This window comes from Lissotriton vulgaris, chromosome 8 (genome assembly GCF_964263255.1).
Source record: "Lissotriton vulgaris chromosome 8, aLisVul1.2, whole genome shotgun sequence".
Lineage (NCBI taxonomy): Eukaryota > Metazoa > Chordata > Amphibia > Caudata > Salamandridae > Lissotriton > Lissotriton vulgaris.
This window is the reverse complement of record NC_141696.1, coordinates 823684524-823711426: the sequence shown is the minus strand read 5'-3', so window position 1 is coordinate 823711426 and position 26903 is coordinate 823684524. Positions and strand designations below refer to the sequence as shown.

General features: G+C 43.6%; 1 protein-coding gene across 2 annotated transcripts in view; it reads right to left on the bottom strand.

Annotated features, from left to right (window-relative positions):
• The window catches only part of CHST10 (carbohydrate sulfotransferase 10), a 208321-nt gene extending 186487 nt beyond the window's left edge, over positions 1-21834 (bottom strand). The window contains exons 1-2 of one of the 2 annotated variants that reach the window (XM_086934722.1): positions 21465-21774; positions 17483-17547 (exon numbers count right to left, since the gene is read on the bottom strand). Coding sequence is in view for 1 of the 2 variants with exons in the window: in XM_086934721.1 (XP_086790847.1) it covers positions 21465-21479 (15 nt within the window). In the remaining variant the exon portion in view is untranslated. Of the gene's footprint in view, positions 1-17482; positions 17548-21464 lie in introns of both variants that reach the window. The other variant, XM_086934721.1, reaches the window with a different exon arrangement.
• Between the last annotated feature and the right edge of the window lie 5069 nt (positions 21835-26903).

Below are 26903 nucleotides of genomic sequence, written 5' to 3'. Positions count from 1 at the left end.
AAAAGTAAACATATTGAGCTTGCCCGCAGAGATAATATGCAAAAAAATCCGGGGCATTAAGCCCACCCCTTGCAAAAGGCAACGTCAGCGTGGCCCAGCCAATTCTCGGAGGCTTCGCCCCCCACACCAGCCAAAGTAATTTTAGTTTGTACCGTTTTGAAGAATTGTTTGTTCAGTCGAATGGGGATATTACAAAATAAATACAGAAACCTAGGGAAAAAATCAGCATTTTTAATCACTGCTATGCGATCCGCTAGCGAAAGAGGCAGTCCAACCCACCGGTCAACCCATTGTACCAGATCTGAATAGGCCCGCCCGTAGTTTTCACGAACCACTGTCCCAGGATCACGATGGCTCCAAATACTGAGGTACTTAACTGGATCCTCCGACCATACTAAGGGGTATTCTACCTGAGGTGGGACCGTGGCAGGCTTAAGAGGGATGAGTACCGATTTCTCCCAATTAATGTGCAGCCCCGAAAAAAGGCCAAATCTAATATATCCCCGGAGGACCTGTGATAAGTACGCCTGTGGCTCCCGGACGTAAAGGACCATGTCGTTCGCGTAAGCAGATATACCCACCGGGCGATTATTATAATTCAGGGCAGCAGCCCTGTGGGATTGGCGGATTTTACAGGCGAGGGGCTCTAATACGATCGCAAAAAGAAAAGGTGACAACGGGCACCCCTGTCTAGTGCCCCTCTGAATTGCCAGCGGATCCGAGGTAAGCCCGCCGACCCGCACCCTCGCCGATGCATCAGTGTACAAGACCTGAATCCAGCGTACGAACACTGGAGGAAAACCCTTCCTGTATAGGATGGATATCATATTGCCATTCGATTGAATAGATGCCTTGGCCGCGTCCAATAACACGGCCACAGCAGGCAACTGCAGGTTCAGAACATGGAGAATATCGTGTGAATATTCCACGCAGTAGATCGATCCGGAATAAAACCAGATTGATCTGGTAGAACCAGAAGAGGCATCAAGGGATGCAGCTTAGTGGCCAGCACCTTCCCGAGTATCTTAGCGTCAATATTAATCAATGATAAGGGGCGATACGACTCGCATCGTGAGGGAGGCTAGTCTTTTTTCAGCAATGTGATGATCAGTTCTTGTCGCAAAGAGGGCGGGAGGTAACCCACCTCATGCGCCTCAGCATACATCGCCAGAATGTGCGGCGTAAGAAAGTCCACATAGTGGTTGTAAAATTCTGCGGTCAATCCATCAGGTCCCGAAGCTTTTTTATTAGGCAATGACAGAATGGCCTCCCTTATGTCCTCCTCATCAATGGGGAGGCTACTGTATTTTCTATATACATCAGATAGCCAGGCGCATGTCGTATCGGACAAGTAATCCTGTAATGCGGAGTCGGGCGTACCCCCCGGGAAGTATAGAGCGTCTCATAGAAAGCGCGAAATTGTGCTAGAATATCGTCGCTAGAAAAGTGGTCATTACCCAGCTCATCCACTATATGGTCTACTATAGGAGCGTTAGTTCTGTCACGAAGTATGCCATCTAAAACCCTACCGGGCCTACCATCCTCCCCATATGGCCTCGCCACATGTCTCTTCGAAAGATATTTTATCTCAGTAGCCGCTACCGAATTATACTCTTCAAGGTACTCTCTGATGTGTACAAGCGTTACAGGGGAAGGTGTATCGTCATACTGGGCTTCCAGCTCACCAGCCTACACTCAATGCTTTGGAGTCGACCCCTCAGGTCACGTAAAATTCCCGCTGATGTACTGATGCACACCCCTCTGATCGTAACCTTAAAGGCTTCCCAGAGGGTGGCCTGGCTGTCCATTGAGCCCACGTTAAAATCAAAATATTGTATAATAGCCTCTCGAACAGCATCCTCATACACTGGGTCTAATAAGGAGTCCGCACGAAAGCGCCAGGTGAAAGGATGCCGTACATTAAGTGGAACAGATAGTTAAAGTACGACAGGGTTGTGATCCGAGAGGGTCCTAGGTGGTATATAGACCTTTTCAACCCACCTATTAGCTTCCCCATCCAATAACCAATAATCCAAGCGAGACCACGCTTTGTAAGCGGGATTGATGTGTGGGCCCTCTAAGACCTCAGACGCCAAGCATCGACCAGCCCCTCCTCATCCATAAATTCACGGACACATTGCGCAACTTTGACCATGCGCACACTGGTGGAGACTGATTTATCTACCTGCGGATCTAAATGTGTAATTAGGTCCCCTCCGATGAACATCGCTGTATCAGGCCAGGAGCGTAGCACCTGAAATAATTTCATGAATGACTCGGGCTCATCAACTACCGGTCCATAAACATTCACAATGGTCACCAGGACTCTCCCCAATTTTCCCAGCACCACCGCCCACCGACCTTCAGCATCAACACAAGTGTCAAGCGGTTGGAACTGGGTCCCTCTTTATTAAATTAAGAACCCCACGAGCATAATTAGAATAGGAGTAAGCCAATCGGAAGGATGCCCACCGTCGTGCAACTGAGCCCTCCGTGCATTTGGTCAAGTGGGTCTCCTGTAAAAGAGAAATGTGGACATCATGTCTACCCAAATATGTCAGTATCTTCCTGGGTGTGTTCAGGCCACAAATGTTCCAAGTGATACATTTATACCTCTCACCCCCATCAGACAGACTACAAAAAAGGCTCAAGCTTGCAATGCGACATAGCAATAAACATACCGCCTCATGTGAATCATACTGCAGAAAGATAACAATGGCGAACAACCATCCCAATATGCAACAAAAGTACCATCCCCCACAGCCCTCCACCCACTTTGGCACCCCCAATCTACCAAAGACACAATGCACCCTCCCACCCCAGCCCAGAAGTTGTAATAACATACAGCATGAAAAAACAGCCCACCAACCCCCCACCTACTTCAGCCACTAGAGGTGGAACTTACTGAGGAAGAGATAGGGCAGGCACTAACAAAGCAGCAGACTGGAAAGAGCCTTAGACCAAATGGTTTGCCTGTAGACTTTTCCAAAACGATGGCAAGTAAGGTTATTTAGCTACTACATAACATGTACATGCAGGTATTCCGCTCTAGGATATTGGTGGTGAACCTAAGGAGTGTAACGATTGCATTGATCCATAAAGAAAGGAAGCCCAGCGACCACTGTGAGTCCTACTTACTGATCTCCCTGCTTATCGCAGACATAAAAGTACTGGCCAAAGTGCTGGCCAACAGACTACAGACTGTGATTACCAACCTAATCCATCTGGACCAAACTGGGTGTATACCGTAGCAGTCCAACAAATTAAATCTTAGGAGCTTAAACAACAATATGGCTTTGGCCTTGAGAGCAGAAGAACTCATTGCAGTGGGGTCACTAGATACAAACAAGATATGAACTCCCCAGACACAGGGCAGGACAGAGAACCGAAACCAGCCTTGGCAAAGAGCTCGGCCAGCCACTGGGTGAGGGATGGGGGGCTAGCCGTAGAAAAGCTTTGTACCGCTTTTGTTGCTGGGGGAAGATATTCCAGGGATCTATAACCAGCCCCCACCCAGGCGGCCTACCAGGGAAATGCCCGGTGCCCGCTATGGCCAGTTCAGCCCTGCCCAGACACCTTTATGGGTGGGAGCACATTTAAAGGAAGTAGCAAGCCTCTCAAACTTCAGGAAATGGGATGTAATCGGCATCTCCTCACTGGAAGACGTGTGAGACACAAATGGGATAGTCTAATTTGATCACCTACAGAAAAAGTATGTGATAACCTCATCTCAGACATTTAAATGCCTACAATTAAGATATACCTTGCAATCTAGCATTGCGAGGGACAAGGAGACTGTTAGAAATGGGGTAGCGTGGTGCGGAGCAGGTAGGCCAAACTCCAAGGCATTGTGTAAAGCATCTACGCAGTACACACAGACGACACACAAGGCACCGCACAAAAAGAGACACAACATCAGTTTTGGTGAAAAAGAATAACTTTTGTATTGTATAAAACATACAAGAGTAACCACGTAGATAACCACAGTAGTCACTATACTGCGCCAAGGGATTATTTACAGGACAGGGCCAATCGGGCCACTGCCAGAACTATTACTCAAGGATAAAGAATAAACGAGAAAGGTACGTCCATCCGTCTCAAGGCTGTAATACAGAAACAACTGTACAAAAGGGGGTGGTAATAGACGGAGCATCTGAACCAATCAAACACTCACACCCAGTCAAAAGATCACCGTTCTTTAGCCCACTCTGCCACCCCAATACAGACATGGCTATATGCAAATCAGTCCGACCCTGTGCTTAATGGGAACAGTCCAGCCCGAACTGCCAAGCCTGCCTTCCCTGGACCGGAAACAAGCTTCCGAGGACTGTTTTCTGGCATTCCAGCAGTCTTCAGTCTGGCTTGCTTGAATCTGGGGTGGCAGAGTGGGCTAAAGAACGGTGATTGATTAAACCCAGATCTTTTGACTGGGTGCGAGTGTTTGATTTATTCAGATGCTCCGTCCATCACCACCCCCTTTTGTACCGTAATAAAGAAACAAAGCATCATCATTTGGCATCAAACATTAGGCAGGAACATCTGCAATAAAACCGCTTAGCAGGACATTCACCATAGGCCTGGAATCAGGCAGGACCAGATGGGGCATACGCCAGCCGGGGACATTATCCTACGGGTAGGAACATTAGGCGTAAAGGAACATTATGCATTGCATCAGTATCCCCTGCAAAAAGAACATGCAACGCAGATACCCTGGTATGGTATTTGGCCTCCCCATGGCATATAACTTCTCGGGGTATAGGGCATTAACCATGAGCCTCGCATAAGATGTCAGGCCAGCCCATGAACACAATATACACAAGCCTGAAAGGAATGCATTATTAACCACATTAGCACAGGCATCAGGTATTATCATGCATAACATCAGCAACCTCTGCAGCTGGAGAACTCTAGGTCTAAAACTTTCATTAGCCTGACCGCATTCAACATGGTGCCATCCTGCATTAGCTTAAATCACATTGGTAGGGGGGCATAAGCCATTAGCATAGACATCCTCGCAGTCAGCTGGCCTCAACGCCTACAGTCCTTGCCCCCTAAGCGGCAGATGAATTTCTGACGCACTACGCAGTTGCAAAGGGGTCTCTAACCTCACGAAGGCCCCAAAGTTGCAGAGTAACCTCTGGCGCCACTGCGCCTGGAAAAATAGAGTCCCTCTTTTGGACTCTGCAATTAAGAGTGCCCCACAATGTTGAAGCTGCACGCTGTCAACCAAGCAGGCAGGGGGAAATCCCACATGCCGGGATCCCCTCGTAGCGCTTTAGAATCCCGGCGCTGCAGACGTCCGCTCCTCTTCTCCTGGGCACAGTTGTAGCACCTTGGCAGCAAGCAGAGCACAGTCAATACGAATAAGGCACTCTGGCAGCACCACAATGCAGCACACATGCAGAGGAATTGAAATATAGCGCTTTGACAGCACAGCGCTGGAGGCCTCAACTCCTCTTCCCCTGGCACCCTAAATATAGCGCTTACGATGTGCTCAGTCCCACCAGGGGCTTCAGGGACGACAGGTAGCGCTCCTCACCAGCAATCAACTATAGCGCTCATGAGGCGCTAGGTAGCTGCCACAGATTAAGGGTTCCACCTGAGGACATAGGGCCCACGCTCCTCTCTTCTCTCTGGCCATCTGCATATTGTGCTTGGGCAGTACAGCGCTGGAGTGAAGGCAGGGGGAGGGTACAGGCAGTCCACATGGATGGCTCACGAGGCGCTAGGTCCCACCAGCAGACTCAGGGACAACAGGTCGCGCTCCTCACCTCCTTCTGGGCGCAGTCAAAGGTGCTCCTTGGCAGTCAGTCAAAGTGCTCTCCTTTTCCAGGCGCTAGGAAGCAGTCAGGGCCCAGGTGTACCGCTCACGAGGCACTAGGGAAGGAGAGCAAGCCGGCAGTGCTAGGCCAGATCAGCGGTCAGTGGGTACTCATCAGTACAGGACAGCAGCTCCTCGGAACCATCATCCCCTGTAAAGTGGCACTCCTCCTGGTACAGCAGCCCGAACTCCAACAGCAGGCTCACTGGCCCTATGGACAGTGGAGGGGTACAGATGGGCTCAGGGCCCAGCACACAGGCCCATGCGGCGGCACCCCTCACTCTCCAGTCCACGCTCTGTCTGAGCACATGGTATCTCTACTGCTCTACAAATACCAGAAAGGCTGGAAACTTCTAGAAGGTCCCTGGCAGTTCGAGCCTCAACTGTCACTGTGGGGCGTATAGAGCAACTTGTCACTTCAAACACTAGACCGCTAACCCACCTCAGTCAGGCGGAACAAGCAGACAGAAATGGCATCCATTTTAAAAGTGACATTTTACAAAGGTGCATTTCTACAATGGTGAAAGAACACTAGACCGCCAACCCACTGCAGGCAGGCGGCACAAAGCACACAGCAATGGCGTCCATTCTAAAAGTGACATTACTCCACAGCAGCTCAAATAAATCTGCACACGCCATTGCACAGCATGTGTCACTGCATCTCACACCACACATGGCCTATACATTCCTCTACCAAGGGGGACATATCCTAAAATAGAGGGGGGGGTTGAATGCGAACATTTTCGGGAAAATGGGCCAAGTCCAACAGAGACAAAAAAGGACTCCCACTGGAAAGGAGTTTATTAGACGGACAACTCACCGCCAAGGCAATATCACTTACTGACAGCTAATTGTTGGTCAAAATGCAGAAAGAATTACTGAAGTTGAGAGACAAGTGGAAAAATGAAATTGGAGTATGTGGGGGATGCAGAGAGGTTCCCCATAGAAGTGGCCATAAAAGCCAGCTATACTAATACAAAGCAAAAAGTTATATAAATTACAGCAGAATGCGGTTACATAAAATCGGCAGGGCCGCTATGAACAGAACTGCGGACCAAAGGGTTTTTTAATTCACATGCTATGGGAGTGTCCCAAAGTCCAGCGATATTGGTTGTCAATTTAAAAAAGGTTAAAGGAAGCCACAGACTGCGCCACACACTCCGCCACTGATCACACAGACTTACTGGCACAATTGGAGATATGGAAAGATACAGACAAAAATAGCTACAAGAAACTGTTGATTGGAATGTGTTGAGGTTAAACAGGACATTGCAGAGGTGAGGGAATTACAACAACACCCATGATATAGGTCTTGGAGAGGGGTATGGACATATGTACGACCATGGAAAAGGTGGTGTACAGGAATTGAAACTGGCCCCAAAAGTTTTTAATTTATTTAAAATATTAGGTGGATGGTCGATAGGCAGGGAAGGAGACAGATGAGCAAAGAAAAGCGGCCCAGGGAATTGTCTCGCCTCTGAGCCCGGAATGAGCCTCCCGCTCCCTGCAAACAACTCCCTTCCCCCTTCCTACACCCCACCCCCCCTCATCTTTCCAACCAGATTCCTAAAAAGGAAAATCACCTGAACAATTAACATCATATCGACCCATATCGTTAATTAATGCGGACTCCAAATTGTATGCCAAGGTGTTAGCCATGAGACTTAGCAGGATCATTGAGCAAATCGTCTCCCCGTGGCAGCATGGCTTTGTACCTGGTAAAGGAACAACAGATCATACTTCCAGGGCAATAGCCCTGTTCGATGCCATGACTGTAACGGGGGGGTCGAATGTCAATGATACTACTAGACGCTGAAAAGGCGTTTGATAGCGTCTCGTGGAAATTCCTGTGGGCAACTATGAAGCTCAATAATTTCGGCCCCAAATTTATTAAAGCAATACGTTCAATCTACCTATCTCCTAAAGCTAAAATACAATTGATGGGCTCTGAATCTGACAATATTAATATAACTAGAGGCACGAGGCAAGGTTGTCCGTGTTCCCCCCTATTATTCGCTTTATATATTAACCCCTTGATTTTGAAAATTATTGAGAGCCCCTCTATCACTCCAATTGTCCTTGGCCCTTATTCCACTAAGGTATAAGCATATGCTGATGATATCGCGATTGTAACATCAAACCCGGTTGAAGCTATGGGGGAAATTGAAGCTATAACCACAGAATTTGGCATCTTTTCTGGATATTCCTTGAACAAGACAAAGACAATTGTACTATGTACAGACAACATGGACTATAACGATCAAAGAAAAGCAGCAAGTGCTACATACTTCGGAATTGTTATTACTCCCGCTATTAAATCTGTAATTAACTACAACTATAACCCTTTAATTCAAAGTATAAAAAAAGATCTGGATAGAGTAAATGGACTTCATTTGACCATTATAGGACGAGCTAATTTTCTTAAGATGAATATACTCCCTAAATGCCTCTACCTGTTTAGAGCAATTCCATTGGCTATTGACCCTAAGATTCTGAAAACTCTTGAATCTCTTATGATTAAGTTTATCTGGCAACATGGCAAAATTCGAAGGTCTTTTAAATTAATGTCTCTCCCTAGTGAAAGGGGTGGGATGGTAATACCCAATATTAGTATGTATTATTGGGCTGCACGCCTTAAACAAATGACCCCACTGATTAGCTTTAATTTACAAACAACACCCTTTACGAATAATAATACTCCACCCTCAATTTATGAGTTACTATTGGGAAATGTGGCCAATGGATTGCTTTTACAACAGAAGGAGGCACGAGACTACTCACATGATCGGAAATATGAAGTTATAAACGCTGCATTTAAGGTTTGGGGCAAAGTTGCTAAACATTTGCATATTAGTAATGTGAACAGGTACACTTCCTTATGGCATATGAAAGCGTTTATAGCATTTTCGACCGATACCATAGCAAGAAAATGGCAGAGACTTGGAATCCTGCGTGTCAAAGACTTTCTGATACATGGCTTAGAAACTACTTTTTCACATGTAAAAGGATAAATATCATCTTTCCAACGGGGACTACATTAATATATTCAATTATATACAAACCTTAAGGCAAAAAGATCTACTACCCTTGGGCTAGGAAAAATAGATTTGTTGGAGGTCATTAATAGGTCTAACACACGAATTGGGGTTATATATAATCTTCTTCTTGTAAACCTGCAAGATGATCTGGAAAAGATTGAATCTAACTGGGCTATTAAATTTAGCAATCCAAATGTTGACATCTATAAGAGTATTGAGCTGAGCCAACGACTGTTCAGGTCCAGTAACCTTAAAGCTCAAACATATAAAACTATTTTTGACCTCTACTATACACCCGCTAAATTATACTCCTGGGGTAAAAGAGAGAATAATTTCTGTCCAAGATGCTCACAAGGACCAGCCAATTTAATACATATGCTAAGCAGCTGCCCCAAACTTAGTCAAATTAAACACATGATTGCTAATTTTTGGGAGGTGCTGTTTGGCCATAATCTTCCAGAGACAGATTCATTGTTTATTTTAGGATATGATTCTTCAATCGCCCTATCAAAAAGTGAGCAAAATCTATTATTTATAGGCACTGCAGTGCTTAGAATTATTTTGTCGGCCCGATGGAAAGAAGTTAAACCACCAAGCTTCCAGATGTGGCTAGCTCGGTTTTTAGCTGTTTTCAGTTTCGAAAGAGCCATATATTCAACAAGAGGTAGTAAATGGAAAAAGCTTGGAGAATCAATCTGGTCTCCAGTTCTGAGGTGGAAATCAGGATTAAATCCACCTATTTAGAATTCTCCAGAAGGGGTGGAAGATAGTAAATAGTTTAATTATGTATTAAATCTTGTTCTATTGCTTTTTCTTCCTTCTTATTGAATGGGGGAAAAAAATTGAATATGTAAACCTCTTTTGATCAGGAGTATGATGTCTTAAGATTTTGATTTTAACTTGTATTTCATTTAATATGTTCTTTTTATTTTTTTTATTTTCCCTTTTTTCTTTTCTTATTTTTGTTCCTATGATCCGTCTGTAATACTACTTTTCTATGTACCTGTTTGGATGGAGTTTAATAAAAAAAAAAAAAAAAAAAAAAAAAAAAAAGGAAATTGTCTCGCCTCTGAGCCCGGAATGAGCCTCCCGCTCCCTGCAAACAACTCCCTTCCCCCTTCCTACACCTCACCCCCCCTCATCTTTCCAACCAGATTCCTTAAAGGTTTCTCGCACTCGAGGATATAGCGATGATGTGATGACCTACATTTCTACTATACGTGCTTGGTTTGAATTGTGACGGAGATCCATTGTATATGCAACGTGGACATCTGGACATAGATTTTAAATTACCAGTGGGATGGAATTATCACCACTATTTAAGGAACATTTGGGATTCTTGGAAGCCTTGAGAAAGTCGCGGGACGATTTCCCTTGTGTGCGACGAAACACGTGTTGGCTGATGCAAGACCAGAAAGAATAAAGAAAAGAAACCAAGCTTAAAAATTCTGTGTATCATTTATGCTTGCTAATCCAATTGAATAATTGCTTACTACTTTCAAGACGCGAGCGGAGGATTGCTTTTGCTTGAAGTGTACTATGCAGTCATTAGTGTTTACTGGAGATTTTAGATGGGGAAAATATATTGCACAAAGGACTGATATCTGTGCAACCACTTGGGGATCACTGATCGAGAGAACGTTACTAGAATTGTTATAGTGTTGAACCTGAAAAAAACTAGTAATATTTACTATTTTAAAAAAAAAACAACAAAAAACGATGACTGAACTGATTGAATTGATCTCAGCTACTAACTATTACTCAGACCAAATCCATTTCATTTTTTTTACAACTATACCACTCCACAGTGTGCACCTATTGAGGTGCACACTGTCTGGAGATGAAGCACAACTAGGCTGAAACCGGTCTGGTTTGCCTGCGCTCGTCCCAATTCCAAAGTGACATGGAACAGAACAAAGGCTGATTTCAATGAGGTTGCTCCTGGTCTGACGAAGCACAGTACAAAGAAACAGGTGGACTGTGTCTGGGGCATTCTTACAAGCATTTCAGCCATTACCTTTTGATGTTTGTAACTGATGTCCTACGTCCGACAGGTATGCCTACAAGTGGGCCCTGTCCCATAGAATACAAGTTGTATCTCACTGAAGAGGCCGTGCATGGCTTTAAATTGAATGGGAGCACAAGAAACCCCGAAGTGAGAGGACATGATCTGGCAGTTCTGGTGGAACTATTCCTATCTGAGCAGAATCAAGTAGCTGCCGCTGGTAATCTTTGATGGTGGGGTGTAACTTGTGTCCTGAATTTCAAGGAGCGAGTGAGATCAACTGTCACAAGTAGTGTTCGGCAGGGGTTCTTCCGCAATATCAAATAGCACGTTATGGTTCGATTTTCAAATACATGCTAAAGCCATTGCTCTGAAAGTCAAACACAAGGAGATGATGGACGGAGTGCTGAAACTTTTTAAGACACTCATCCCCAGTCACAGATCTGGGTTGAATCCATCATCGTTCTTTAGATCACTTTGCCACCCCAGTTCAGACCCAGCTATATGCAAATCAGTCTTGACCCTGCGCCTCATGGGAACAGTCCAGCCCGAACTGCCAAACCAGGTCTTCCCTGGACTGGAATCAAGCATCCTGGGACCGGTTTCGGGGTAACACCCCTCCTCCGCCATGTCCCTCATGGAATAGCTCTGAAAGGGCCACAATAAAATGTTCCAGTACTTTCATGGTGTACTCTCCAAGCCTGGCCTGCCCCAAAAGTACTGCAGGTCTTCCTGCCTCAAGAAACTTATACGAAATTGGTGGCAAAATAGGGCACCCTCAGCACTATTTCCCTAAAGATGTTCTAAATAGCCAAGACAGAGTAAGTAATTGCATTATTCTGAGTCTTCATCTCACTCTAATCAATTACTTCCCTCACTCCCTCGGCGTTAGGCCAGGACAACTGTAGGTATGTGGCCTGAGACAAACAGGATGCTGGGAGTATGAGGGGGGTGGGCGGGGGGGGGGGGGGGGGGGAGGCCTAGAAGCCTTTTAGGGAGAACGAAATTGGTTGGTGTAATTGATTAAAGCGATCCAGACTGAAAGTAATGTAATTACAGGTAAGTAATTGAAGTGCTTCTTTTAAAAGGTGCATGCTGCATACATGGTCTAATCAAGAGAAGCAGGAAAGATGCTAGCAACTGTAAATGAATAAAGCCTCAAGAGAGCAAGCATTCACACATTTGTGTGTAGAGAAGGGAATCGAGACACACCAAAATCACACAATGACCCGCTCTCACAACTGCTCAACATTCCTTGCTTTCCAAAATTATTTTTTAACTAGAAAATCGTACGGAGTTTACTGGACCGGAAGCTAATCCATTCAGAAATAGATATTTGTCTAAAATGTATACAAAACAAACTCTTAAAGACCCTGTATGTTTAGATGCTTTAAGTTAAATGTTTTATTTGCGATAGAGAAAGAACAGGATGGCAAGGGAACGTCTATACAATAAAAATATGCACACCTTAACCCCTCATAAGCACACAAACCACTTTGTACACACATACACTGTCAGCAAAAGACAAAAAGGTATGAAACACAAGAGCCGCCTAAATGAGCACACCTATATTTTTGGTAAATTAATTATTTTACATATGTAAAAGTGTTGCATTATGAATTCAAATTAAACAAAATTATACGACAAAGACGGAGCTGAATGAGTGTGTAGCCATAATACAGCCGACCTTCGGGTTTAGTGTGGTCGTTGACGTCAAAAGCTGCACATATATGAAGGGCACTAATCAAGACTAGTAAAGTCTGTGCTGCAAGAAGGTACACGAAACAACCACGACAAGTACAATTGAAGAGCATTGGATGACCATTGGATGAGCTGTGGGGAGAGGGAGCAAGTAGGGAAGAAGCGCGCAACGCAGCGTCCGGGGGCGAGAGATTAGTGGGGTAAGCAGCACATGAAGGAGCGACCCGAAAACACATGCGTTGTCAGCGCGTTCTTAGGGAAGAAGAAAAAACGAGTTCCCTGAGCAGTGAAGGATACAAGTTATCCAATCAAAAGAATGGCAAAGCGGATATGCTCCAGTGGTGGGGAAAACACAAGAAGAGGAAGGCAAGCCATCTAATAAGAAGCATGAGAGTAACAATTAAACCAACCAATGGTGAGCAATGGCCAGGATCGAAGCCCAAATATAAGTTCACAATTGGTGTCCGCACCCAGACAGCCCGCACTGTCTGGTAGGTGAGACCCAAAAAAAAAAATCATAAAGCAAATGGCAACAAAGAGATGAAGAACTAATATTTCTTACACAGAAAACCATTAAAGCAAAAGTCACTGTAAGAAAAGAAATTATGTAAAAAGTAGTTGAGTAAATGGAATTTGATTGGTTGGACCACAACACATTAGGTGAATATCACAAGTATATATATATATATATATATATATATATATATATATATATATATATATATATAACACAGGAACACGGGGGAAGCACATTGCGAAATCATGTGCAGACAGTCATATCTGAAGTTGCAAGGACTCATGTAAAAAATGTTAGGCATGGTGATATCAGTTCGAGTAACTGAGAAGAAACTGACAAAATCAAAGATAAGATGCAGTTTATTTCCGCCATACTGAGTGAAGGCCATGTATCATACAGAAAAAGCTGTGGTAAAGGTTGCTCCTCAAACCCAGCAACCCTTATGAAATGACACTGAAAAACCCAAAGACTGTCTGCTTTAAAATCAATACTTTAGTTAAGTCAGTCAAGTTCAAAATGAATCTGCCTGCACAGGCATGGATTACTGAATGTGCCCCCTCCGACCCTCCCAAGGGCAGTACTTATTTTGAGGGAAGACTAACAATTACAATCCTGGAAGCAGTTTTTGGGGGGTATTCATAAGTGGTATGCTATTATTTTTCCTCATTTTAAAAACTAAAATTAAAACAAAACCTCTAGTGATCCATCCCACAAAGTACCTTAGTTTCCTTCGATGAGCAACGCCTGACTATGGCCCACATTTACAATAATGGCATACGGTGTGAATAATTTGCACATTGAATTCTGCATGGTCTAGAAAATGTTAACCCGTGAAACCGGCTTAAGATTTTATCTTGAGGTATTGGTGGGCCTTTAAACTGATTGACACTATTGTATTTCGATTTGCTAGCCTCATGGTTTTTAATACTGCTTTAATTCAGGATGAGTTTTCTGAATAACCTTTATTGCTCCAGCGCCCAAAATCTAGCCCCCATCATTGGAAAAATAATTATCTGAAGTTATTCGGCTTTGTTTGAACCTTGCAACATCTAGTTGCATGGTGTTTTAGTTGTTTGAATGTGAAACGATTATTGTTACATTTAAATCCGATCTCTGAAATTGGCCAGTTAAGACCATATCCAGAACCTTCCTGTTTTACTCTAAATTGTCACTAAAATCTAATGAGTCGTACAAAGCGTCAAGTGTGTTTCTAAAGTGCAACACGGCTCTGGTATCATTTGCTTATCCAGCCAGCTGAATATCATTTTTTTAACCCCTCTCCTGCTGGTGACGGAACCACTCCGTCATCAGCCGCGGTCGCGCTGTGCTGATGACGGAGCGGTTCCATCACGGCCTGCTTGGAACACCTGCGCGGCGCGGATTCCGCGCTGAACGTTCTATTGAGCGGGCGGGGCCGTGACGGAACCGCTCCGTCATGAGCACAGCGCAACCGCGGCTGGTGACGGAGCGGTTCCGTCACCAGCATGCGCCCGCCGCGCGGCCGCCCCACCCCCTTAGCACTGCAGCGGAATAGCCGCCGCAGTGAAGGGGTTAATTCAGTATTAAATTATTCTCTATGATGTGATCGTAATATTAAATAATACACTTAATATTTCACCCACGTCTGGAATCCAAGAACACTGCCCTCCAAATAACCAAATGCCAGTATTTTGCATTTGCTTTGAAATATGTAAAGCAAAGTCAATCTTCTCAATGTTGTTTAAAGCACAAATATTACTAAATTGAGGGGTAATATAGGCAGATGGCAGCAAGCTCAGATCCGCTGAGCCAGTATGTCTGGCTTGCCTTTTGAGTCCGGACAAAGATAGTAAACAGAACAGTACAGACTGCCCAAAAACCTTGGAGAATCCTATAGAAAATGATTTATGGACCCAGTGGTAGTGTGCCATTGGAATATTTCAATTACTTGGATGTGAGAGTCTTACTGACCGACTTGGCATGCCTCGTCAAAGGAATGTCTTCTTGTCTGCCAACGTACTAGCTTGGCCTATATGGGCTCCACTGTGGGGGCGAGCAGTTGATAGAGCTGTTTTGCAGGAAAATAAAAAGTGCTAGTGTGGGACCACTATAAATATGGTTAGAATTGCTTGTGGGTTAAACTGGGTATGTTTGGAAGTGTCCGTGCAATAAGATTAAATTCTCAGCGTACATAACGACATTAACTGTGTGTAAAAGCAGGGTTGTACAAACGGTGGCCTTCAAAAAAGGACTCAATTTTGTATAGACTCTCAGATTTGTTCCTTAAAACGTCGACATGAACTGTACAAATTTTGCTGGAAAGTTAGAAGACTTTTTTGTTTCAGAAGTAATGTCAGATCCTATAGTATAACCAATGTTAGTCTGAGAAACCATGACATTGCTCTGCATTCTGTCCATCAACTGTTGTTTTGCAGTCTGAGAAACCAGGCATGTTCCCCACCACCACCTCGTTCAATTCTATCCAAGATCTGAACATTTGAGCAGTGTGGTAAAGAAAGACATAAATCTGCATATGCCAGTGCTTATCTAATAATGAAAACGTCCTCACCCACCTGGTATTACAACCGCCCTACAAGGGGGATGTGTCGTAATCAATACTACTGCAGTATACAGAGAGGAGTGACACTTCTGATAAGCAGAGCTTTGAAAGGACAATGACAGAATAAACTAATTCATAAAGGATTTGACTACAGAAGGTGAAAGCAAGGGGTAGGGTAACAAATCTCAATTCTTACAATTCTTAGTCGCCAATAATCCTAAGGTTCCGTAGTTTTATACCTTACCCAAGATGGTTAAATCTTAACCCCCACACTTACACCCCTGGGCATTCCCATTTTATCTAGGATCGGTTGAGAAATCTCTCTTGATAATTTGACTTTTTTCTCAGACTACTTATCTCTGCAGTGCCCTCATATCTGGGAGGTACCAAGGTTATTCTGTATCACTAGGGCAATGTTAAGAGCGCTTTTGTGTGCTCCATTGTATTAGCGCCCCAAACTAGCATGCCCCAGGACCCCACCATGCGAGTCATAGAGCTACTGGTCACTAGTGCGCTGGATTATGTAACCCTGACTTGTGATAATGTGCAACCATAGCATAAAAGGGAAATTACTCTGTGCTCTTGGCCTTTTTGGCTTTTGATGCAGACTGTTGAGTAAACTGCTCTCAGCCAAGCTTCGCTCGCCATTTTCCCTCCTCTGACTTTGTGGTGTGCCTTTAGTCCCCACTGTGCCTGCGGACTCTTTGACTAAGAATCTGAGGGTGGCCTCTGCTGCTTACGTGTCAGTTTCTGTTGTAATGCCAAAGGACTCTGTGCTCGCTTCCATGTTGCAGTCAAAAACATGGTCTCTGATCATTCGTCTAATGGGGTGCCCTTCTGGCTCCCACAGTTCTTGCTCATATCTCTAGAAATGTTGCTGGAGTGGAGGTGGATTCACTCTATTCTGGCTCAGAACGAGAAGAGGTCCCAGTTGGATCCCAGAGTCTACACTTATTAAATGTAATTAGGTAATCCAATGGTATCCTATGGGAGAGGTAGACCTTACAGTTGTGAAAAACAAATTGATGGGTTTTTCACTACCAGGACATGTAAAATTAAAAATTACATGTCCCACTTTCAAATGCATGGCACCCTGCCCTATGGGCTGTGTAGGGCCTACCTAAGGGTGACTTGAATGAATGTATTAATGGGCGTCTTATAATGTGCCAAAGGGCATCAAGGCGCAGATAACAGACAAATAGTCACAGCAAAACAGGAGGGAGATATAGTAATAGTTAATAATTACTAAGCCAGGGAAAAGAGCCTTCCTGGTCTTCAAAAGTTTACGAAAAATCACCAGTGAGTGTTGACTAGGAAGTTCAGGCGGGAGCGTTTTCCACAATTTGGGCACCAAGAAAGAAAACACTCTTCCTCCCCATCTCACCTTATTGAATCTAGGGACGGTGAGCAGGTTTTTAATACTTATATGTATTAAAGGAAGATTTACATGCCAGGGCGAAAGGGCAGTTTAAAAACTGAACTCACAGGCTGCAATGGCAGGCCTGAGGCGTGTTTAAAAGGTTATTTAGGTAGGTGGCACAATGAGTGCTGCAGGCCCACTAATAGTATTTAATTTACAGGCTCTGGGTACAGACAGTACCACTTTACTAGGGACTTAAAAGTAAATAAAATATGCTAATTGGGTGCAAGCCAAAGTTGCCATGTTTTAGGAAAGGAGCACATGCACTTTAGCACTGGTTAGCAACAGTAAAGTGTGCAGAGTCCTAAGGCCAGCAATAACGAAGTCAGCTGATCAGGAGGATTGAAGGCAAAAAGGTTGAGCAACCACAACAAAGATGTCAGGTCCAACAAAGATGACGTAAGAGAGCGATCTAAGTGTTAAGGGTGGGGGCCCACTTACCTATGTAGACAGAGGATAAATTTGTGATCTGCATCTGTATCTATAAATTATTTTCATTTTGCGATCTAAAAAATAAATAAATAAATAAACAATATATCAGTTCTTCACAACCCTCTTTCCTCTCTCTCATACCAAACCTTGGCACTACTATGAACTCCCAAAACATCCATATCAAGCATTCACTCGACTTTTTTTTTTTTTGCCATGCCACCAACTGACATGCACACACTGGACCACTACTTACAATAATATACCACTTCCCCTTTCAAAACCATTTTTACAATTCTTATCTCTACTCCAACTCTACTAAACACACATGAACCCAAGAGCACAAACCTAACAACTAATGCACAAGAAAAATGAAAAATTAAATTTTTAAAATTAAAAAGTTGAATGGACAACTAACCCTGGGCTCCTGAGTAGAGTGCTACTTGCGGAAAAAGCGCTTCAGTGCCGCGTCATGGGTAATAAGCATTATATAAATATTTTAAGCAGATTTAATATGCAACCACATGATGATGTTAGTGGCAGCCAACTAAAACAAGACAGGAACAGAGACCAGTTCTGGCCATGTCTGTGCAAATTGGAATAAACTACCAGCAGAAACCCGGATGCTAGAATAATTGAAACCATTCAGAGAAATATTAAAACTACAGAGATAAACTGACGGCCTAACGGACATACCGACATGCATTGTTATGATGCTGTTACAGATAAATACTTTGTCACGAGCTGACAGTGCTGGCTATGTTATCTTGCCAGGATCATGTCTGAACAAGGTCTCAACTGTCCAAGGTTACCCTGTGAGTTTCGGCAGAGGGTTTGGGCCCATGTGGCTTAACATTGGAAAGCTTCCATATGTTTATGGTAGGCTGCTTTTCAAATGCTCAAATATGATTAAGGCTCCCAGTTTTACAGATAAATACAGACAGAAAACAACGCGTTTCCCGAAAATTGTGCTTTATGTGACAGACTCACCATGCTGTCTCATGAATCCCAGGCAAAAGTGGAGCAGATAGCTTGAGGAGTTCAAAAATAGGATGAGATTTCCTTAAAATACAGGCATATGTTAACTTATATTTGTAGTATAAAGCTAATATGCACCTTTGGGTGTAGTGTTTTGTTATACGTGGCAGCTTAATTCGCAAAAACGCAAGATACATCCACATGAGTGAACATCTAAGAGTTAACTAAATGTGGAAATATACCAATTTGCGACTCCATTTATTCTCACAATACAAACTACATATGAATAAATGCCAATAAAATGGCCAAAAAATAAATATGGATAAATACAGACGGAAATGTTAAAAAAAATAAATACAATAAAACTGGGAGCCCTAATTATGATTTAATGCCATGGGCTGTTCCAGTACTTCCCAGCAACCTCACCTCTTGAACCCTCTGGATAACATCGCCTAAGCTAACAACCATTCAGGCTTACTTTTTATCCCCCCCTCCACCCCACACCCCCAAAAAAACTTCCTGTTAAATGCTTGGAAATGTTTTTAATGACACTATACTCTATTCAAGAAATCAAATAATACTTTAACCCCTTGCATGCTCGTGACGGCCGGGAGCAGTCACGCGTCCCGTGGGCATGTGCGGAGGACGGCCCCTGGTCGTCCAAATCCCGTCCACTTACTCAAATCCCGGCACAGCGCGAAAATTCACACCGCATGCAAGGGGTTAAAATCCTGAACACATAACTTTGTTTTTTTTAAATCAGCTTGGTTTCCTTTCAAGCCACATTGAGCAAGTGGATGGAACCTGTGGTCCTAGGGTTAAGCCAAAGTTGGTTTGCGGATACTATTTGGCTGGTGGCCATTGCTGTACTGCTGGGGGAAGAATCTTCTGGAAATCCTTGGGTAATCGTTTTGAAAAGCAGGACCTGACCCGACTTGAATGCTGATCCTAGGGTGTCGCTTAATGCATTTCGGCAGCAACAACAGTTTTGGTTGACCGCATTCTCTGGAGTTTGGATTTCTCTTTGGGACCCAAAGGAGCCAGTTTCTCTTTCAAGGGACCATATCCTCGTTTGAAGATACAAAAGAGAAATCAATATTTCCTTGTCCATAAGCTTATAATAATGACCTTCTTCGACAGCCTTATTGCTGAACTTCCTCTCATGCACTCACCATCCTGAGACGGGTGGGGGGGGGGCTTAGTCACTAACTTAGTGGGCAAAGCCACAGGATGTTCTAACCTTGAAACGTGGCCTTCTGGCTAGGGTCTCTGAAAATTCTATCATAGGGGCTGTGGCCTTTCGGCTGGTTCTGTTTTTTAAAGACTCCTGATTAACAGAATGCATAATACTTTCAGGTCTTTAATATAGTTTAGTAAATGTATTTACTACTAGTAAAAGGACTTTTAATGTTCTTGAGTGAATGGCAAATATGCATTCTGCAAGGGCAACATGGTAAGTGCCATTTGTCTAATCCACGGTCTCATTTTACTAACCATAACCAAGTGACTGTCGGTTTTCATTGTATTCAAGCAAATGCAGACACCCAAACCACATCTAGGAGGTCCTCTTTTGTGATCACTAGGAGATTCTAAGCGGCATTCCAAATCCAAAATATGTAGAAATACTTCAGAAATACTGTGGAACAGTGGAGCTAACCCAAAAAATCTGCACAGACATGAAAATATACAACATCTCTCATTCACCTGTTCCAGCTCCAACTAAACTATATAATCCCCAATGACAGTCAAACCTTCTCAACCCTGCTATTCCACTCCCTATTGTTTCTCGTTTCTAAAATATTTCACGCTTGTCTGTATTTCTCAGGTTATTGGGAAAGCGCTGGAATGCCTCGTTGGGTATTAGAGCACAATGGAAAATCAGAAATAAGAAATAAAGTAGGAAAACACATCACACCCACTGCCTTTTTATATAGTTCAGCATTCCTCGATGTTCAGAAAAGAAGCAGTTTTGAATAGGTTAGTGTTTTCAACTCTTTCACACACTTTTCACACGAGCACTAATTTCCCTGATCCCTGGGGGTTTCCGCCCTCACACACATTTTATAGGTATTCAATTGTGTTACAGCCTTTACCAGACAGACATCCAGCCATACTAAATGACAAACAGAGCAGAACTTTATCGCAAGACACCTGCACAAGCTGAAAAGATGTCTGAGGTCTCGTACCACTCTTGTTCGAAATAAAGGGACGGGTTTTCATACGTCATTATTAAAAACGTGATTACTTGTCAAACTGCTGACTAAAAATGGGGGTAAAGTCAGACGTTTAAGAGGGCGAAACCATTAAGTGAACGGAGAATCCGTTTTTCGATGAGCGATGGAAAGAGGGCGAACTCAAATCTGTGGGGCATTTCGCATGTCCGGAGAGTGAGCATAAGTGAGAAAACAAAGTGACACCTGCCGAATGAGGACGATTGACAGACAGGTGTGCATGTTGTGTTCAATTTAAGACATGCTGGGGGTAGCAGAATCGTACAGGAATCTCGTTTTTAATATGCCTTCTTAAGCTGCAGGTATAAGTGAAATAAGTCCATAACAGAAATAGTCAGGTATCGGAGGCATAACTGTTTTACAGCAACAAAAAAGCACTTTGAGTTTTTTATTTTCTTATTTTGGTAAACTGGGCTCTAACGTTGGAATAGACTGTATTATGTTGTATTGGAACAACATCAAGGCATCGAAATAATGATAAAATGATGCAGAGAAGTACAGACAGGCTTAGAAAAAACACATCGTAAGTGGCAAACAGAGAAAGACTGGATGTGGGAGCCGGAGTGAGCATCCTTCTGCAGGCAGCAGTACTTAGGCCCCAGCGCGGCGGGGTCGCCCCCCTCTGACACCCCCTCCCCCGCCCCCCTTCGGTGCATGCTATTCCATCCCCTGCTCCCAAGAGCCATTGATGGTAACCGGAGTGGGGGGAGTGCCTGACGAGCCACCGCGGACACATCCCACAGACGCGCTGACAGGGTCCCCTCTCTCTTCCGGGCTGCACTCACCCTTCCCGCGGCCATCCAGCCCCGGCGCGCCGAGGCAGAGCGGGCACCGGCGCGTGCTCCCTGCAGCAGAGTGCGGATGCCGCCGCCCGCCCAGCAGGCGTTGCGAGCATTGGCAGCCTCCTCTACGGCTGTCCTCTGCGCCCTGGGGCGAGAGAGCGGCGGTGGTACCGCCTCTCCTCCATCTCTGGATCGACGACGACTGCGGCGGCTGCTGCTGCAGCGGCAGCTTCCGCGGCTTAGGCCCACCCGGCGGTGGCGCTGCTAGAGGTGGGCCGGCCCCGCCGCCGCCTCCTCCTTCCTCGCTCCTCCCGGCGGCCTTTGGCGGCGAAGGACACCCCTCTGCTGGCCGCAGCCTGCACACTTTGTCTCTGCGAGATTGTTTACATAGAGGTGCTGATGACACCTTAAGCAAATCTTGACTTTTTAAGCTAATCGCAGTTGCATTGTGGGAATTGAAGTTTCGTTTTTATCTTTGAGAGTATAGATTAAAAAGCTAGGACTGGGCTAAGGTCACGCATATGGCGTTAGGTAATTTTGGAAGCTCCTGCCCAAATTAAACTGCCTTATGCTTGCTAAACCGTATTTTTTTAATTGAGATTTTTAAGATAGCGTGCACCCAGTCAAGCCGCCGTTAGAACGCCGTACAAAGGATAAAGAAAACATAAAAATACTCTAAAGATACATAAATACATGTATCAATACAATGGAGTGGTCAAGGTGCTATGGAATCTTATACAAGCAAATAATGCGCTAAGCAGTGTTGACCAGTAAGAAATATACCTTCAGAAGTTAAGCAGGCCTTGCTAACACTGTTTGTCATTTCATTTATATACACGTGTGATGATATAATAATCAACCTGTACCGATTTTCTATAGCCACCCCTTTCCTTTCTCACATTTGTTTCTCTTTCCTTCTTAATTCCCTTCTTTCCTTCTATTCACCTTAGAAACGTCTATTCGATTTGACTTTGCTAATGTTTGTTATTTGTTTTTGAGTTTCCAAGATACAAACACAATTTAAAAAAATCTCGTCTAGCATTAAAATGGCAACAACAGTTTTCCATATGGAACTATGTAGGGGACAGACTAAGTCCAGGAGGCCTGAAAGAGTAATAGACCAATGATTTTGGTTTTGTAGGACAATATTAATGGTGTGACCATTTATTATGAGCAGTAACATACATTATGGTCACAGACTCCTCAGTGATTTGCAATATCCTTATAATGTATGGATGTGTACTTTATCCTATACTATATGTGTCACTATCTGGTTGATAACATATTCAGCAGCGGGAAGTGGGGCTAAGACTAGCCATACACCGGCGAGTGGTAAACCAATTCTAATTCTAACAGTGCTAAATCTTAAAATATGTGAATTTCAAGCAGTCCTTCCTCATGCCCTTGTCGTGCGAAAGCAGCCACAGCAGAAATGATTATGTAGCTGTGTTGAATAGCTCTGTCAGAAGGCCACTATAGAGACTGCAAACAACCGCTCCGAAACCATCCACATTCGGAGGTGATCTAGAGTTGGTGACTTAGGCAAGGTTCAGGGGCTGTGGCCAAATCATCTCCTGGGCAGTGGGACAGCTGTGTGTATCAACATTTCTATGAGACAGAAAGGTGGAATTTGTTGTGAAGTTCTACATGGGATTTCAGACTGGCACCTTTCTTGAAATGAGTGCCAAATTGCGCTGATACTTCAAACACATGAAATCCATTTGTGGAGAAACTTTGCACCTGGGATGGATTTAGCTTGTGCGACAGGGCTTTGATTGTAATGCATACATGTTACATATGACCCAGGTCAGATTTAATGCCAACATGGGTATGCATTGGGCTTCAGTGCCTAGAAAACAAACTGAATGGTGACCCTGTGCAGTATTGCCATGTTTTTAGTTTTGAAACTCGATTTGACAGTGCTCGATTATGCAAGATAAAGAAGAAAATGTCCTTCTCTCTGAGCTGGGTACACTGTTTGCAGCCACAAGGCCACCTCGCCCTGTACAGAATTAGATTTGAGGGAAGAAAAATCGTTCATTTGCTGCCTTCTATGCACTTCCACAACAAATTACAAATGTGCTGAGTAGGAGTGCCTCTCCTCTTTCCATAGGAAATCATTGGAAGCTAAGGATTTAAAGAGAAGCAAGAAAAGTGAAGGTTAGACACATGGACCAGATGCTGAGAGGGATGTGCTGGAAGATCGTTATCTGACTGAAAGCTTAACAGCGTAGTAAGGTTGACTTTGAATGATGTAAAGTAGTTAGATGATACAGCCAAGTAATTAAATGGCCGACAATACTTTTTAAGACTAGATGGGGATTTTAGACTTATGGGGTATGTAATGAGAGCTCTTTTGGGCTTTTCTTGGTTTAGCTCTGAGATTAGTTATGAATGCTGAGATTTTGGTAATACTTAGCATAATTTTGATACATGTGTTATATAGAATATTACTGCACAATAAATACCCAATTATGGTACAATACCAATCGTGTGTGTCTACTGTTTTGGGGAACCACAGTGGTACGTTACTTTATAAATAACCCAGGCAGATAAGAGATCTATGACAGGGTTGCCTGACTACTAACACACTCTGCCTAAAGGAGGATAACTCCTTAGAGACAGGAGTAAGATACACCTGCCATATCTTCTTTTGCCATAAGGCAAAAAAAGATACGTATCTTTGGTCTTGAATGATCTATTTGGGTGTGCACTTCCAAAGTGGGAGATTCAAGATAGTGATCTTTGCAAAATACTTCCACTTTGTAACATTTTGTGTTTTTGCCATTTTGAGAGGCAATTCATCAATGTATTTTATGGTTGGTGAAGATTTGGCGATTCACAAAAAACAAGGAACCACTCTTAAAATGTCATGCCATCTTGTTGGTAACATTTGTTTTCCATGTGCTTTGGAATGTGGATACAACATTCCACAAACCATGGCTGTTTCACCAATGCATTCCTAGAAACAAAACAAAACATTCCCAGGCCTAATTCTGTCTTCTGGTCTTTGTTGGTGTCTAGGCTGAACCAAACACTCCACTGTATTGAACTATCACAGACAAAGAGTCCAATGTTGTTCCAGACAGGGGCATTGAAAGTAGTCTGCACATTTCAGATGCTTATGAATCAAACTCCAGGTAGGTCCACCAAGAAGCCCATCCCTCTTTTCTCAGCAGCCAAGTTGACTGATCTCCATACATTTAAGAAAGGTAGGAAAGTGGATGCCCAGTAATAGAACTCCATGTGCGGAACGTCATCGCTGCTTACAGTTTGTAGGCCAAGAGTCTGAGCTTTTCTCTACTCCAAGCAATTTACTTTATCAAATTGTGTATTTGTACCAAACTGGGCCTACGAAGAATATGCCAAAGATATAAGTAGATCTTGGTGTAATCATCACCTTCACTGCTTGCATCCTACCCCACAAAGACAGGCGAAGCTTGGACCATTGAAGGAAGTTGGTAGAGGTAGATTCAAAGAGAGGCTGGGTGTTTTTATCATTGGAGCCCAGATAACCAGGATATTTAAGGTTCCTGGGTTTCCTTATAGGCTTGGATGTTCCAACAAAGGATGTCATAATTCACATGGATAAGGAGATGGCCTCACTCATACCCTAGATTATTTGATTACCAGAGAAGAAGGAGAATATTGAGGTGAATGACATTAGAGTATAGGGACTTGTATTAAGGCATCAAGATGGGATCGGATCAGCAGTATATTGTTTGTTTATAACATTGTTTTTGTTCTATAGCAGTGGTTTGTATCCCAGTGATTGTCTATTGGCTGCTGGTTTGAGTGCCAGCAGTAAAGGTAGTGGCGATAGGATAGCCATGGCAGGAGGACATCTTGATCTATAACATGTCTGAAAGGAAACTTCCACTGTTCACCTAATTGTCAGGTTCACAATATAACCACTTTAATTAGCAAATTAGGTCTGGAAAAGTGTCCCCTGGTGATAATTATAAACAAGATATCACCACTCTGCATGATCTAATGCTAACTCAATGTCTTGGGAAAGCTCCAGTTTGTTGTCCATGTCATTCCTGACCTGACACAGCAGGTGCTGCAGAGTGTATGCTTGGTATTCCCGGAAAAACGCCCAGAGACAAATCCTACTTGGACGGCAGGGGATGGAAAACGGGGTAATAGGCCACAGTCAGTTCACCAATAATTTTACCAAAATCGAAATCTCCATATTGATCAAAGGATAAGGCAGGAGCTAGGACATAACAAGTGATCCTTTCCTGATTTTGGGATGAACTGAAGTCACCCAATGATTCAGTGTCTTCAAATACCCAGAGTAGCAGTCATGAAAGCCCCTATTGTTTTATTTTTTACCTTTGTGTCTGCCTCACACTTTGTGGGAAGGTGGGCTTCACTTGTGGCACACATCTACCTCCGTGCTGACCATGGATTGAACCAACTGGTTTGCATCGCAGCGGGTGGTCTCCCATTACTTCCATGTAGCGCAGCAGATACAGAAGCATTTCTGCAGGCGTGTTTGGTCTGGAGGCTGAGAGTAAAGCGTTGGTCTATTGGCCTGCTTGCTGGCTTAATGTTCCAGGTGTGCTGACGCCTATGGGCTATATTGTGTTTGTCTTGATGGTTCTATTCCTGATGATACCTGACTCCTGATCCAGCGTAAGCGGTAAAAATATTTTAAGTTTAACTTTCACTTCACTACATACTCATCTATCCTTGTATCTGCCCTGGGCCCCCTACTGTTAGATGGATTTCAGCACTACCCTCACCACAGAGGCAGATTGCCCTTTGATAGATCTTTCTCCACCGATAGGAGGGGTGGGAATTAGGATGTCCAAAACACAACATTAACCATTTTGATCAAAAGAATAATTGAACTCCGTTTCAAATAAAGAACACCAGGACGCAATAATAGACTCAGGCAATTTGGATAGTTTAGTTACTGTAGTAATGTTCCGAAATCGATACAGTTAAGCAATTTCTAAAGAATTTCAGTCGAGAATATTAAAGCATGTAGTGCAAGTCTACACATTTTATCAGAAGTTCAACTCCAAAGAGGATGGTTTAAAACAATCATCAGATACAAAGTAAAGGCACACTATAGTTCAGTCCTATCTAAATATTCAAAGCAAAGGAGTAAAATAATCAATTTTAAAGTTCTCTACGGGTGAGTCCATAAGAATTGTCAAAAAGGAAATATGAGACAAAAATATATTAGTTTGGCATAGTATTCCAGGTCAACTGCATAAATGCAGCAGCATCAGAAAGAAGGCAGTCCAAGATCAGATTTTAAATGATGATTATTATATCATAGGAAAAAAGTTCTGTCTTTTTCCAAGAAAAGAAAAATAAAACAATGTGTTGCATCAAAAAGGAAAAAAGTATGGCGTTGCCCCTTCTTTGGGGTTTCTCCTTTTATATGCCATATCTTAATGATGTTGTGTCACCTCACTAGTCAGT